The 16962-nt window shown below is 37.2% G+C and overlaps 1 protein-coding gene across 2 annotated transcripts in view; it reads right to left on the bottom strand.

The window, feature by feature from the left end:
- Positions 1–13105: 13105 nt before the first annotated feature.
- Positions 13106–16962, bottom strand: part of RTTN (rotatin) — an 81198-nt gene continuing 77341 nt past the window's right edge. For both annotated transcript variants that reach the window (XM_065628362.1, XM_065628363.1), the window contains exons 47-49: positions 16458–16561; positions 16034–16103; positions 13106–13490 (exon numbers count right to left, since the gene is read on the bottom strand). In XM_065628362.1, the coding sequence (XP_065484434.1) occupies positions 13408–13490; positions 16034–16103; positions 16458–16561 (257 nt within the window). In that variant the 3' untranslated portion in view covers positions 13106–13407. The remainder of the gene's footprint in view (positions 13491–16033; positions 16104–16457; positions 16562–16962) is intronic.

Raw genomic sequence — 16962 nt, 5'->3', positions numbered from 1 at the left:
TTTATTTACATTATTGGTAAATGATAAAAGGTACTACCATGCTTTTTTCTTCTATCTAAACCTTTTATTTTCAGTGATCTTGACTGTAAATGTCTTCTACTGATTAGGTCGATAAGGTATCAAAAATGTCCTTAAAAATATTTTATAAATTCTTCTGCTTTTGTAATAGGAAGATACTACTATGTTTCTATTCACATTTTGTTGATAAGTAGTCTATGCATTTTCATCCAGTAATAACAGAAGACAGCATGTGAAAGCCATGAAAGAAACTAATTCACAAAGGAAAGTGCTTACTGCATTTGAGTCTCTAAGAATTTAATGTATTAATACTGTGTAGTTGACTATGCCTATTTCTTTCAGTTTAGTTCTTGTCTTCCTGTCGAAGTCTCTGTTTTTATTAGTTTCCAAAAAGCAATGTTATTTGCAGAAAACTGAAAGTTTCATTTTAATGAAACAAAAATGAAAGCAGAAAGGCTTCAAGGTTCTCACACAGATCCATTATTGAGACAGGAAATGGACCTTTCCATTTCAGAGCACAGCCATTTTCATACACCTGTTATTTTTCCTGAATTATCCCTTTCCTGGTTGAACTCTACTTTTTACATCCATCATGTCTCCAAAAAATAACCTGTTAAAAGTCAGTTTAAGGAAATGAATATTGCTGGATTTTTTTATTTTGCTGGCAGAGGCCTGCAGAGCTGTTTCCTAAACAATACTGCAAATATAGCCTGGATGTGAAAAATTCCTGCAGGGGCAGTTCACTTCAGGTTGAGACTATCCTTAATTATGAGATGTTGTCAGCTCAGACGTGTCTCCAAGAAAGGTCCAGAGAGAACACTAAAGAGAGCAAACAATGCATCTTTTGTATGTGGCATCTTTAAACTTTTTTGTTGATGCATTCAGGATCTGGCACACCCCACCTTTCTAGGGAAGAAAGTTATCTCATGCATCTTCTTTTTCTTAAGCTCTTTTTGTGCCCCTTTTTTGGGGCAAAATGCTTGATAAACAGCAAAGTGACAGTTAATCCTTTTTCTGATGATGCACATCTCTTCCCTACAAGATCAGCTCAAGCAGCCAATACTGTCTAAAAGTCTCCCTCCTACACAACCAAAGAAAACCAAAACCGAAGAAAACACCCCAAACACCAAATGCCAAACCCAAATATCCTTGAGTTAGCAGTGATGATGCAAAAAAAGCAGAAAATCAGATAATTTGGCTATTTCTAGGGGTTTTTTTTCTAGCTGTTTTCTAGTTTGGTGAGTATCGTTTTGACAGGCTCAGTGGTGGCTGTGAGGGGCCTCTCACAGAGGAGGAGTGGAGAGGCTTTGCAGCAGAACTGGGGGAGAAATCTGCTCCCATGAGGACATGGATTTCGGGGGGAAAATTTATTTTCAAACTCTCTTATTTACTCTGTCACACCTATCAGGTTTGAGATCTGTTTTTTCAAAGAGTTACTTTGTTCTGGTTCATTAGTTGTGGTTTGAAGAAATGCAGCCAGGGTCACCTAGGTCATATCTCCATGCAGTGTCTTCACAAAAAGCAGCAGTAGTTCCTACTCAAATGTGTTGCTGACTTCGTGGTCCTTTACACAGAAGGGGTTGTATTCAGATTCTCAGATAACTACCTTCACACAAATGCATGGCCACTACTCTTCTTTTCCTCTTTGATCTTTGACTGGTTCAAAATGTCCCAACAGGTACCAGCACAACCATTCAAACTGCCCCTTGAAAGAAACACACTTCAGAACAAACGAGCAACTTCTTCTCCTACAAGTACATTGCTCAAAGAGTTTCAAAATAGGAAACTAACATTGATAGTAAAGCTTTGAACATATAATGAACTAAATGCTCCCCAGTCAAGGGGGAAAAATTGTCTTGGAGAGGGGGGTTAAGAAGGGTGCAGAAACTATGTAAGAGCAACTACCTCCTAACAAATCTTTACATATGTAATGAAATGGAAGAATCAAGATAATCTAAAGAAAAATTTAAAATTCTATTGTAATGTATTCAGATATAATTTTGGTTTTGGAGGTTGTTTTGGTTGGTTGGTTGTTGGTTGCTGTGGGGTTTTTGGTTGGTTGGTTTTTACCTATACACCCCCATAGACTGATACTTAGCAGTCCCTCAAGTAAAATCCCTTTGCTACTAAAATCTAGAATGGGACTTTCTTAAGCATGTCATTGCTTTACAGAAGTTGATTTACTTAGGCAAAGACCAACAAAACAGTGGACCATTCTCAAGAAAGGTATCACAGCCAACTGTAAATTAATGGAACCAAGGAATATCTGCTACAATCATTTTTTTTAGTAGAAATAGCATAATTGTACCATAAACTCCTGCTTGATTCACTACAACGTATTACAACTGTTTTATGCTAATGTAGTTCCAAAGAAATCAATGATATTTATACTGACATAAAAGAGTGGTGAGTCATATTCTCAATTAGTCTCTTCAGCTCGAGAAGAAATATTAGAGATATTTCTTTACTTTCCAAAATTCAGTCTGCAACCGTGTTCACGGGTTTCTAAGAACCTGGAAGTTTAATTACATCTATAGGTCTTCAGAGCACCCATTACAGAATCATCACAAGTTATTTATGAGGATTTATTTTTTAGATTGAATTACTGTGACTGCATAGGTCTTTTGTTTCATTAATGTACTCATAACAGTAGGCACTCTCTGACAGTTTTGGGTTTTTTTAATTATGTGTGTGATTTATAAGAATCATAAAATGCCTTTAAAGTAACAAAGCTGCTCAAAAAAGGCCTATCAACTATCTTGACATAACTGTCCTAATATATTGATGCTGCTCTCAATTTAAAATACTATGCTTTTATTTTTATGATTGGCTTCAGTTCCCCTTAGTTGAAATCATGTGTGAAGCCCTTGCCAGTTAGAAATATAACCCATTTTGAACCATTCAAAGTTAAAAATTGCAGATATTTATTTTCTTACAATTACACTTTTCCATTTTTAATTGAATTTTTGTTTCTTTTTTGTTAATATGAAAGAGATTTTCAGAAAAGGCAGCGATCTGAGTTTATGATGTGTGAGCACTCAAAGGCTTACCAGAATAATCTGATGCATTAAGCGTGCAGGAATTAAAGAGATAATCCGAGGCAAACATTGCTAGGATAATTTTAATGGGTTGGTTGACTAAATTTAGGTTGGCCAGAAATAACCAGAGACCTTGGTTTTGAAGGCAGTTCATTCTCAAAGATCTAAAGCAGAGGGCTCCTCATGCACATACTGGACTGTCACACATACAACTTCAGGTTTTGGGTTATTCAAGCTAATAGCCTGGATCAAGATCTCCAAGGGGAAAACTGCATTTATCAACTTCTTGCAACAGCGTTTGTATCCATTACAAACTATATTTATTTTGCAATGGGAAACCTGGATATATAACAGTAGCGGTTTTTTTAATTATTTTTCAAAACATAAAATGAAAGATACACTGTATTGTTATAGCTGTGTTTTGTCTCTGGATTCCTGGAATTGAGGGGTTTGTGTGTTGTTTTTTGTTGTTTCTGTTGTAGATGATGGTAAATGATATTTCCTGGATATTATGTTTCAGTCTCAATGGGCTTTTTATTTTTTTTCTCACAACTGAATCAACTGTATTTTCTACTAAACTAAAATTAGCTCTTCTTAGCAGCTTAAGTAGTTCTCAGTTTGCCTTTCTGAAAATATTTTCGTTTTGACTGTGTTAATTACCTCTGCTAACAGAAATTTCTGACCCCTGTACGGCCTTCTGCTCTGTTTGAAAAAGGCTGTCACGTTTGTTGTACTGATATATCCAGTGAAAAACTCGGGAAATGAAATGAAATAGAACTTATCGTTAGCATTGTTAGCTACCAAGTAAGGCACTTCCAGTGACTTCACCAAAACACAGATTTTACTTCTTCTGTGGGGGAACGTCTGTACAAAGAAATTAACTCCTGTTGAACTTAGCAATAAAATGCACTGATTGCAAGAGAGGAGAGAGGCACAAAACTCTACTCGCTGCCCTGTGAGGCAGCCAGCCTGGCTTCACCCATGGGCAAACTGATTGCAGTTTGTCTGGGACAGAAGTTTGCCCAGCGTTTCACTCTCTGCTAATCAGCCTTGGATTGCCTGTAATGCTAAAATAGACTATGCTAATCCCTGTGAAATCAGAATAAAAGATAGAAAAATTCTAACTAAAACAAGAACTGCTATCAGAGCGTAGGAGAATGGCAGAATGGGGAAGTTTTAAGCAGAAAAAATACAGAACCATCAAAGTAGATCATCATATATTCTTTTTGTTTTCCATGGAAAAGATCAAGGGCTTTGCTGTGCATGAAACTTGTACATTTACACTGTCATGGTTAGAGTAATGCCGTCATCCTTGGACGAGTGCTTTTCTACCAACACAAAATTCAATTTATTCATCACTTACTGTTTCATTCACACATAAGAAGGTGAATATACAGATGGAAGTCAACTATATGTAGCGTATTTGTAAAAGAGTCACTAATAATACTGTTACACCAGTATAAAAAAACCCTCACCTTAAAGTACTGTAACTATGTTGGTATAAAAAGATCCAACATCAAAGTGGTTGGCACAAAATCTATGAGTGATTGTCAAGTGCTTCAAATGCAAGACATAAAGTAAGAGTCAACAAAAGTTTCTAGAACTGCATCAATAGAAAACACCTTAAATAAGTCATTGCTAAACACAAAGGAAAAAATAAAAAGGAAAATAAAGATCAAAAAAATGAAATTCAAAGAAACTATGATGGCACAGGGAGCTGCTGTTTTCACACGTGTTTATAGCTGTGGTCTTTTTACCTGTTATGCTATTTATTTTTCTCTCTTTCTCTCTTTTTTTTTTTTTTGTTTAATATTCAGTTTTAGCACTTGCCACCTACCACTGTTTACAGTTGGCCATTTTATCTCTAACTGAAAATAAAATTATCTCAGCACATTGGGGAGAAAACACAGAATATTTTAAAGAGTCATATGAAAAAGCATGTAGGCTGTTAAGGATCTTTCTTCTGATACATTATTGCAAATGCATCCCCAGCACGGGATAAGGAGATTTATTATCATTAAGAGATGTTTCAGTTCAGAGGGAGAATAAAATAATCCACCTTCAAGAGCTACATTCTGGGTGATTACATTTTAACCTCAATTCCTGCTGTATTCCCTAGTGAATTTGTCCATACAGTAATGTTTTTCCTGCTGGGATCTAGTCCAACATCAACTACAGTTAGATTTTTCTATTGATTTTTATGGTCTTTGGCTTCTTAAAATCAGTTGTTGTCACATGCATAACATTTTTTTTTCCATGCTCATTGTTGTGTCATGAAATGTTTTTCAAAGCATCCTGAATAAAACTTGCAATGTTAAACTGCGTGTTTAACCACATACAGACTCTGATGGAAGAATACAAACGCGTCCACTGCTCTGCTACAATTTTTTCTTGTTTTTATTCTTACAGGATGCAAACTTCCTGTCACTAAGAAAGTCAGCTATAAAGATAATATTCAAAGGCATTTTTCTGACTCTGGCCTCAGTAATTTTGCCATCTAAAACTGCACAAAAATAGCTGCTTTATTCACATTTTTCCCCTGTCAATGTATGATAAATGCAATAAATCAAAACAACACAATACCAAATTACTCTTGACAAACACCAGAAGTGAGCAGAAATAGTTTTTCTCCTATAAATGTTAAATGCAAGAAATAGTAGAGAAAGATTTTTGAAAACTCTCATGAGTTTTATGCTAAAAATCATCACTTATTTTCCAGCAATTCGTGCTATTTTGGCCACTGTTTGTTTGCTGACATTGGCTTTGTAGCACCCCGAAACCTCAGAGCCCTTCTCACTGGTTGCTCCAGCTGTGGCCACCTCCTGCTGAACGGCTCCACCCCTTCTCGTGTATTTGTACACCTTTTTATAGGGATGCTTTACAACTTTTAGTTGTCGCACAGTCATTTCAGGCAACGCAAGGTTTTTCACTTAAACGTAGCATTTTTCTTAGGTCAGATACCAGTATGCAGGTGAATTCGATATTCCTTTTTTAAACTCATTCTGAATGCTGGAAGCTGTACATCTTGCAGGTGTAGAGAAACCACACCAAAGGGTCTACGGAACAGTTTCTTGAGCTGTGGATTAATGAGCAGCTGATGTCTTAATTTACATAAACACTAAAAATCACACCAAAAGTTTCAGAAAAACTACAAATTCCAGTGACACTGCTTCTACCTGCAGGAGAAGCTTGTGTTAGCCCTTGAAACTTCAGGGTTATTTGCCATTTACAAAAAACTTTCAAACTGCAGAGAATCTAATCACAAAGGCTCCAAAGAACGTGCAAAGTCTCGCGATTCACCAAATTCCAGGTTCAGGAAGGCTCTGAAATTCAGATAAAGTAGCTTTAATTGGAAGCAACTCAAAGTTTTTATTCAAGTGCTGTTATTGATCTTTGGAAGACACCGTTTTGCAAAAGTCTCCTGATGAGCAAGAAAAACTCTGTCTGAGAAGGAGGAGTGAGTCACACTCCAGCTGTCATGGCAAGGGGAAATGGCCCTTCCTGTAAGTCCTCAGTTCCAGAGAGTCTTGGAACGACAACTGAGAGAAAAGACAACTTTCCCCTTCCTGATTTGGTAAAATTCATTTATGAAGAGGAAGAGCTTTGAGCTTTTCTACAACACCCTAAATTTGGATTTATATGATGCGTACTGCTATTCTGATGCTACTCTGCTGGTTGCCATTGCCTCGATCGAGAGTGCAATCCTCTCGAATCACCTATGTGTTGTCAACTGTACTCAAAGCAGTTTTTGAAGAAGGTTTTTGTTGGTTTACTATTTTTGTTTAGTTTGTTTGCTTGTTGTTTCGTTTTCGCCTTTTTTTCTCCTCTTCAGTATTGTTCAGGTTTTGGTCTATCATTTGGTGTAGTGATTGGCACTAAGCTACACTGACTGGTCTCTGAAGTCAATAGCAGCCTGTGATGCAGACCTAAACCAGGTGATTAAACTGAATAGTCATGATCTTCTTGTGAAACTCAATCAGCGGAACTCATCTGAATTGGCTAGCAAGTTTTTAATAACACACGATTATTACTCATAGATCTAAAGCAATGACATGGATGAACTTTTAGTTCCCTGTACGTGTAAAGTAACCTCAGGCTTCTCAAAACAGAGTATCAGCTTTGATACTAAGTCAGAAATCCCCTTTTAGAGTGTTGAACACAAACATGATTTGGCCAGCATTAATTGCAAAAGAAAGTACAGTAGATTTTTAGTCCTTCTTCTTTTCCAAAAATCCTGTCCAGCTGAACCTTTTTTGCACTAAAATCCATCACAAATCAAAAACAGTCAGCTTCTACCTATCCTTGTCAGCAACAGACCAAGAATATTTAAGGCACACCTAAACCAGCTTTTCCCTCATTTTCAGACAGAAGCAATAAACAAATTGGAACTTGGTTGCAGTTTTTCTTTCTCATCAATAAAGTCAGAAATTGCATTTAGCCAGAACTTTCCTGCTCTAAAGAAAGCAAATCAGTAGTTTTTGGGCAATGTGTCCTTTTAAGAGATCTGGGTGAATGAAGTCTGCCCTGTCACTTCGAAGTTAGGCTCAACTCTGTGTCCTCACAGCTTTTGATCTCAGCCACACAAGACTTGAGCTGGTTCTCACCTACCATAACTTGACTGTGAAACGACCGTTGAGTTTTGAGGGTATTAACTATTTCAGTTGTGAAATCATTGTGGGGTTGTTTGTTTTGTTTTATTTTTCACCATATGCCTTAAAGTCTCATAACATCCAACTAAATAAAATACCACACCTGAGTTGATAAAAGACTATGGCTAATCAGTTACATCAGATTCTACATTTGGAAATGTTTTGTTCACTACAAAATGCTTATTAAACAAGTATTTCAACATAAAGAAACCTTGCAGGTCAAAGCACTGTATGCAGTGATAGGTTTGGGTAAAGTACTTCGAACATCGCACCATCGTTAATATGCACAATTTAGCATTAACAAAATAGCTTGTGATAAATAACTGTCACAACTATCTATTTTGATAATTTCTTGCACTGGATTTGCAAGGGAAGGAGGCAAGTTTTGCAGTTTTTGGCTTTTTGCATAGAAAAGCATGTTCCCTAAGTTGTAGGGCATATCACTGACAGGTTGAAAATACCAAAAGGGGCTTGTATGCACCACCCAGGCTTTATAAAACCACAGATGCAGGAAGAAAAAAAAAAACACCTGCCAGCTTCTTGAAAATCAGCGGTTACATTCAGTAGCAGGAATTATTGTTAACATCTGAGATCTCAATAAAATCACGTGAACGGTGATCTTAAGTTAGGAAAAGCAGAAGAAACAATAGATGCTGCTTAGAAAAAATAGAGAGCTTCCTAAAGAAATAAAAAATTGCAATAATGTATGTAGTTTTCAAGGAAACAAGGAATATTGAAATGTGTTCGGTTCTGATTTAATCAACATTATATTTCAGACCAGGTAGATAACAATGTGTGACGACTTAAATGGCAAAATTGTTCAAATTTAAAAGAATTAGAAATGCAAAATCAAATTCAAGATTCAGATATTTGGTATAATCACTGTCCAGAAGAATTTACAATTTAAGGCCCTAAATAATGCATTATTTGATCTAAAAGGTAGATAATTATGTCAGTAATCCAAAACAGAAGAAAAAAGACAGAATAAAATCAGAAAAACAGAAGCGTTGAAGTTACTGAAGAAAGACTTTTCTGCAAAAATATAAACATCTAAAAAATTTGTAAAAAATAAAAATCATAAAAATGTCATATTAATCAGAAATCTATCTACGAGCCTTCTGAGATTTCTTTATGAAGTAGATTATTTTTATTTTCAACTGAAGTGGAAAAGAAATGTTAACATTTTGTGCAACACAAACCGAACTTGTTTCCAAACAGATCCATCATGTAATTATGAAAAACCCTTCTAACTCCGTCTGCCAACATTTTCCTTTTTGAAGAAAATTATAGCATCGTATGCAAAAGTCATATGCAGTATTGATTTTTATTAAAATTATATTTCTGCTCTGCAAAGACTTGCACACACAAACTAAACATGAAGGTCCAGGACCTATAAATGTAAAATATCATAGCTCTGTTGGTAAACAATCAAGAAGCTGGCATGACAAGAGAATGTCCACATTGATCATTCAGAATCGATCCATGTGTTTATGAAGAAACGAGTATATTTGTAAACCTGAGCATGTTTGTTTGCTGTAAATCCAATACAACTTGCCACTCTCCATTTTGAATGCAGGAAAGGAGGTGCTCTGACAATCTCATCTTCCAGTGAAAATGGGACCATCTTTCATGAGGTAAATTTTTTTCTTGGAAAGACTGTGGTGGCTGAGATAGAGCTGGCAGGGGGAACATGCAGCATAAAACCAAACCGAGTTGTAAAATCCCTAATCTTCAGCACTGAAAACACCAGTTATAAAAATAAGAGGGCACAGACTGACCCTCACCCCCGGGGCCAAACCCTTCCCAGTTACACAACAGGGAGACTAACCAGCTCTCAGGGATGCCCAGGGGCCACACGGAATTGCCGAATGAGGTCAGATAATCACCAAAATAACCAACAGGACGTGATGAGTGAAGAACATCCATCTTCTGTAGCGTGGCCCAGGAGCCAAAAGACGAGCTAAAGAGGGTTGAGGGATTGTGAAATTATATTTACCGTGACTATCTTCTGAAGCAACAGTAGTATGGCTGCTCACAGCAGTGTAGCTGTAAATGGTTACTCTAGGAGGCCATCTAGGGGAAAGACTTGAACGGATCACTTTTTTAGTGACCGTAACCTCAAACTGTAGAGTGCTCCCTAGAGGACAGCAATCTTCAGGCCTCTGCTAACCGTTTGTTTTGTTTTGTTTTGATCCTAGAAGACAGTAAACCACTTCTCTGAAAGATAATTAGGTTTGAGAAGATGTCACACTAGCTTCTACTTTGCTGCAAGGGGAAATCGTTATATAAAGCTGGGCCAAAGTTTCAGCACAGAAAATTCCCCTCCCCAGTCTGGCCAGTGCCGCTCCACCATTCCACTGAACCCAGAAGCCTGCAAGTGCCGGAACTTGCAAGTTTGCTATGGAGAGGAACCAATGAAACACTCCACCATTGGCTGTGTGTGACTGAGGAGAATCCACAGTCGCAAACTGCTGGAAAAGGAAAAAACAGTGCCTTTCTCATAAATGACATCTTTTTCTGATAATTTTCAAGTAGGCTTGAAAATCTATCACTCAAAGGTTTGAAAACTTCATCAGCAAGTCATGACTTAATGTCTCTATTAGCATGAACACACACACAATCAAACCCAAATGATGTAAGTTTAATCCACCATTTTTTACCACTCAAGCAGAAATGATTTATTTGAAAATTTTGAACATGCAATAGATGACACAGTCTTGAAAAACCTGAAAGCCTCATTTGTAGTGGATTTTGTGTACACACCTCTTTCGAATTTAAAATAACTTCTTTCTTGATTACAAAATTATGATTAAAGATAAAGCAACCAAGTAAGGGCATAATATATCTGGAGCTAGAGCAAATGGTAGTTGTGTTCTCCTGGATAAGGATTTTCAAGACACTGCTAGCTTGCATGGCCATGCTTTTTATTAGAAAAGCTAGATGCACACTGAATATTACCTTCTAAATTCTGTAGTCTATTCAGGAAATCCAGCTCCACTTTATAGTTCTTAAAATTTTAAGGTGTTTTAAGATTTAATTTTCTTTGAAAACCCAAACATGATAAATACCACATCCTCAAAAATACCTGCATCTCAAAAATTCTGAAATTAAGCTTAACCGTGAATTAGGTCTCAATATTTTAATTTCCTTCCATGAAAGCTATTAAGACTAATGGTTATTGTGAGGCTACTTGTGCTAGTTTAAGTACCAGCGAACAGAAATCACAGGGTCATTTTTATGTTGTATAACCCACCTCTTTATTAACACGCAGGAAGACAGCATGCAGGTGTTCTACGTCCCCAATTTTTGAGGGAAAAAGTGATGAAGAGAGTGCTGCCCTCAAATAAATATATAAGTAACTTCCTCTTTCCTTCATCTTGAAGGAGAAGTTCCAACTATTCTGTGAAGACACTGTACACAGTGAATATAGAGCTTTGATGTACATGCTCTTAGAGGCTAAAAATAGGTCTGATTTTCCTGAGGAGCAACACCAAACACAAGTATTTACTTATGCTATTACTATAGTTGCTTCCCACAATTGTAAAATGTTGCAAAGTACTGAAAAAATAGAGGTTAGATCTATGGTCATTTTGGGATAAACACAGCACTTACACTAAGGTTTACTGTAATAACAAATGTATTAGCAAACTAGCCAGATTTCTCAATGTGAATAATTTCTTCAAGAATTTGCACAGCTCAGTAAAATAGAAATGTTTCATAGAAAACAGGCATCCAGTTCTTCTACGTTCTTATTATATCGTATTTGCATTTAAGGAAGTCATTCAACTATGTGGCCCTATTTCACCTCACTAGATCCATGTGTATTTCTACACTTCAATAGAGCTCTCGCCATCCTTGCTGAGTGGTTGCTTCCATTGGAGGTAAATTGGCTTTGAGTGCTGCTGGGTTTTGTGTCTCTGAATCACAGAATAGTTTGTGGTGGAAGGGACCTTCAAAGGTCATCTAGTGCAACCCCCTGCAATGAGCAGGGACATCTTCAATTGGATCAGGTTGCTCAGAGCCCCGTCCAGCCTGGCCTTGAATGTTTCCAGGGACGGGGCATCTACCACCTCGCTGGGCAACCTGGGCCAATGTTTCACCACCCTCAGTGTAAAAAGTTTCTTCCTCATGTCTAACCTGAATCTCCTCTCTTCTAAAGAAGGCAAACAATCTGCGTTTTGATTTTGATTTACAACCTGATTTATGAGAGAAATCAGCAGGGTTCAGTATGCTGAAACATGTCTCTGAAGAGAGTTGGCACTCAGTCTGAGGGGAAGAGAACCACCACCAAGCCCAGCCAGGAATCGCTGACTCACAGAGCTGCCTGCGGTTGAGTCTTCTGCAGTCTTCTTTCTCTTCTGCAACACCATGGGATGAGCATGACAGAATTTAACAACCACTTTGGAAGTTACAATACTTATGCAATGTATCAAGTGGAAAAGAATCAGGCTGTGGTGGTCTGTCCTTGCTTTTTGTTTGGTGGGGGGGCAGGAGGTTTGCTGATAATTACATTTCTAGTAATAATTTAATCCAGCCACTATAAGCATCATGCTTATGTCAGGTGGGTAATATGAAGTCACCTATTATTTACAAGCATCGCAAACCAAACAAAAATTCCCTCTATCAGTGGAAGATGCTTTCATAACCTGGTTAGGAAGAAAAGCTGAAGTACAGATAAACATGGCTTTACTCCAACTCTTTTAGAAATGTTATGCAAATTTTGCTTTATATTTGCTCGCTTTTGCCTGTCTCTGCCATAAAACAAAACTGGATGCATTGAGGGAAATTTAAACACCCCACTAGATATTTGAGAAGCACATTCAGCAGAACTGTCATGTGTTCAGACATCACTGTTTAAGCATTTTTCTCTCTAACTCATTTAGTACAGAATACTGAAAAACATTTAATAGATACTAGTAGCAGTTCAAAGGAAACACAGGCCTGGATAACAGACTGGTTTTTTTTCCTCAATGAAAAGATTTGAAGCCTTTACAAATTGGAAAGCAATAGACTATGTCTCAAATATTTTCTACAATGTTGTAACTAAAACTGATGCACATGCCTTATATCCTGAATAAACTGTTAACTGTCACCTAAAATAGCAGTAATTGAGAGCTACTTTTCAATTGTTAGCATATTAAAAAAAATGCAGCAGTTTGCACTGAAAACTCCCTCAAAACTAAAACACACACTTTGCTGTTCTATACCCAACAGGTATGAGACACCATGACTGCCAACATTTTCAGTTTTTGAATCTAAGTATGCATTTGTGCACATGCGCAACATTACAAATTACAATCCACCGACAACAAACGCTGATCTAAATTTAAAAAAAAACCTTTATTAAGACCAATCCAAAATAACAATTCTAATAGTTTACAGTTATAATTCCAATGCATAATTTAAGAAAACTACTGATTTTTTTACATATTCTTCCTCTGTACATTCCTCCTTCTGTGTACATACTTTACACAGTAGCATCATAATTTCCCATTGGGATTACGGTACAAATAGTTTGAACCACATTTAGTGCAATTTCTTTGGTTCAAAGTGATGAACTCTATTCTCAAAGGCTTCATAAATTTCTACCATAGCATGCATGCTGCTGCCACAAATCCATGAATTAGAAGTCTTTTCTTAAAATTTCAGTCTCCCATTGAATAAGCTGTCCAGTTTCAACCGGAGAAGTAATCTGATGATCATTAGCAATCAAGAAGCTGCACTACATTCTCTAAGCACTTTAAATGGTAGGCATGTAGCTCATTTTCTTCTGGCTGTGGAGTAGCTAAAAGGAAGAAAAAAACCAAGATTTGAACTTCCAATTGAATCTTAACACAAAATTATTTTTCTCAAAGACATCAAATGCCTTGCTAGAGTTCATGCTATTTTATGATCTTAACGTTCACATTATGAGTAGCAAATCAAGAACTAATACTTTATTTTGCAAAGTCTGTTAATTTTGTTTTCTTTTAAAAGGCTAGGGGGTTTTTAGCAGTTTTCCAAGCCTAATAATTCCCCTACTTGTACTGAGAACAATGTACCATTTTAGCCCAATTATTACTGTAAAGGGATCAAAGCTTTAATAGGGTAGATTACTTCAGAACTTTAACGCAGGAAAATATAGATCACAACTTCACATAACTGTAAACTGTAACAATCACAGTTACACAAAATCTTTTATAGTCAAGATTGATATTTAAATGTTTATTGAGTTAAAAAAAAAATCAATATTTCAGTCTAGGACTTTGTGTTCTAAAGCAGTATATAAATAAATGGGGATCAATGTTATGAGGTGTTAGTCTGTAAAAGCTGCATATTTCCATCTTGTTGACTCAACAAAATATTTTGAAAAGTCTCTGATCAGTGGTAGTTATGCTATAAAGAACAATACAAATTTATCTATTAACATACTATCATTATATGAAATGTTGCATTATGTTATGTTTAATGGTTGCATTATTAAAGGATGAGTTTGAAACAATAGTACATCAACAGAATCGATGGATTTGGCTGACAGTACAAGAAGAATTATCTTGAGATGTTCTAGCACAAATATATCTCCTCCCTAATAGGATAATGAGAAAATGTTCAATGTAGGAAGAAATTTTATAGCAATTCTGTTGTGTAAAATACTATGTGAATTGGGTATTATAAGCCCCCCAATTGAAAAACCTATTTGAGTACATTTATAGAGCAACTAAAACCAGTAGGAAAAATCATTGGCTTAAAATGAGACATTTTCGTGTTTTTGCAAGATCAGAGTCTTGATGTGACTACCAAGCAATAAACCCATTATTAGCTACTGAAGCTAAAGCTACAGACAAATGTCTGAATATCTTTCAAGATGAATGCTGAGTTGAAGATAGCAACCTATCGTATAAAAGCTGCTCAAATGCCAGTTATGTTCAGTGATCTGAGGGATCCCCTCGATGAGGGAATTGAGTGTACTATCAGCAAGTTTGCTGATGACACCAAGCTGGGAGGAGTGGCTGACACACCAGAAGGCTGTGCTGCCATCCAGCGAGATCTGGACAGGCTAGAGAGTTGGGTGGGGAAGAATTTAATGAAATATAATAAGGGAAAATGTAGAGTCTTACATCTGGGCAGGAACAACCCCAGGTTCCATTGTAAGTTGGGGAATGACCTATTAGAGAGCAGTGTAAGGAAAAGGGACCTGGGGGTCCTGGTGGACAGCAGGATGACCATGAGCCAGCACTGTGCCCTTGTGGCCAAGAAGGCCAATGGCATCCCGGGGTGTATTAGAAGGGGGGTGGTTAGTAGGTCGAGAGAGGTTCTCCTTCCCCTCTACTCTGCCCTGGTGAGACCGCATCTGGAATATTGTGTCCAGTTCTGGGCCCCTCAGTTCAAGAAGGACAGGGAACTGCTGGAGAGAGTCCAGCACAGAGCCACAAAGATGATGAAGGGAGTGGAGCATCTCCCTTATGAGGAAAGGCTGAGGGAGCTGGGTCTCTTTAGCTTGGAAAAGAGGAGACTGAGGGGTGACCTCATCAATGTTTATAAATATATAAAGGGTGGGTGTAACGAGGAAGGAGCCAGGCTCTTCTTGGTGACAATCAACAGTAAGACAAGGGGTAATGGGTTCAAGCTGGAACACAAGAGGTTCCACTTAAATGTGAGAAGAAACTTCTTCTCAGTGAGGGTGACAGAACACTGGAACAGGCTGCGCAGGGAGGGTTGTGGAGTCGTCTTCTCTGGAGATATTCAAAACCTGCCTGGACGCCTTCCTGTGTAACCTCACCTAAGTGTTCCTGCTCTGGCAGGGGGATTGGACTAGATGATCTTTTGAGGTCCCTTGCAATCCCTAACATTCTGTGATTCTGTGATCTGAGCAAAAAACTCAAGCTTTCAGAAAGTCAGCTAGTTCATAGTACAGTATTTTAAGACCAGCACAATGATCTGTTCTGAATCCCACTCTACGTGGCTGAACATAGTGAGGTTGAGCACTGTTAAGTAAAGTCAATGCTAAATGAACAATTTTTCTTATCACTAAAATTTAAGAATTAACACAGAAGTGTACTGTGCAAAGAAAGCATTTTGCTGCAAGCACAGACTTATCCTTACAAACTAACCTTAGCGCGTACCTGAGGTCTTTTTATGATTTGTTAACCAAGAGGCATTTTTCTATATCTGTAGTTATAACATGCCTAACCATAAACCATATCACTACTCATGATTTTCGAGACAAAAGTGTCCTTTCAAAAACTTGTAGCACAAAAAAAACTTATTGTGATGATATAAATTGAAATGTAATAATGATCTGCTTGAGGGAAAAATACAGAATTGGCATTAGGTGCAAGTCAGACTTACTTTTCTTCACTAAAGAATAAGCCTCATCTATTCTTCTCCTTATCGATGGATTCTTCAAAGTCACTTTCGCCTGCAGCACACACACAAAATACAATGACTTGGCTTTCTTCCCCACATGTTCGCACTTGAGCAGCAAAGTTTGGAAAATGACAATAATTCAGTAGAATGTGAGATGCAGGAATTTTAGAAGTAGCATATGACTGTATCATCATACAGACTGCATTTATATAAGCAGTCACAAATCACAGAGGACAAGCTGCTTCCTTACTATGTTGTTTAACCTCTTAGTCTGAGCAGCTATGTAATCAAAATAATGGAACTGCTACTGTAAACTTTACATTTTATTTACCTCAAGGTTACCATATTGTTTACAGCATAATAAAAGTAACATTACGTTTTTTTGAAGTATTTCTCAAATACTAACCTTCTGATAGTTGTGGAGCAAAGCCCAAAGTGAAGCTGCTCCTATTCTCTGAATAGCACGACTGTCACTTTCCAAACAGGCAGACAGTACTGCAATCGCTTTATCTAACGAGAAAAATAGAAAAAACCCCACACATCTAGAAAATATCTTCAAAAACACAGAAATGTGTTTACATGTCTTGGTATTTTGTTGCTTGGAGTACACTTATTTCTGTGACAAGTACTAGTATGGCAGAGAAATTACAGAAAATGTATCATCAGATTAAATATGCTCACGAAATCACCGGACTACATTGAAAGAAGTGTTAAAAAGAATATAGCAAAACAAAACCAAGCAATGCTAAAAACCTAAGCCATCAGTAATAAAACATGGACGTTATGCACAGCTGTCAGTTATGCACAGGGACTGAGCAAGCCATGAAACCATTTTATAAGTCCCAGAAGCCACAATTAGAGCCACATCAGAATCGAAATTAAGATGTTTCCATTTTCCTTAGTACTTATTA

This window comes from Caloenas nicobarica, chromosome 2 (genome assembly GCF_036013445.1).
Source record: "Caloenas nicobarica isolate bCalNic1 chromosome 2, bCalNic1.hap1, whole genome shotgun sequence".
NCBI classification, from domain to species: domain Eukaryota; kingdom Metazoa; phylum Chordata; class Aves; order Columbiformes; family Columbidae; genus Caloenas; species Caloenas nicobarica.
This window is presented reverse-complemented; position numbering and strand designations above follow the sequence as displayed.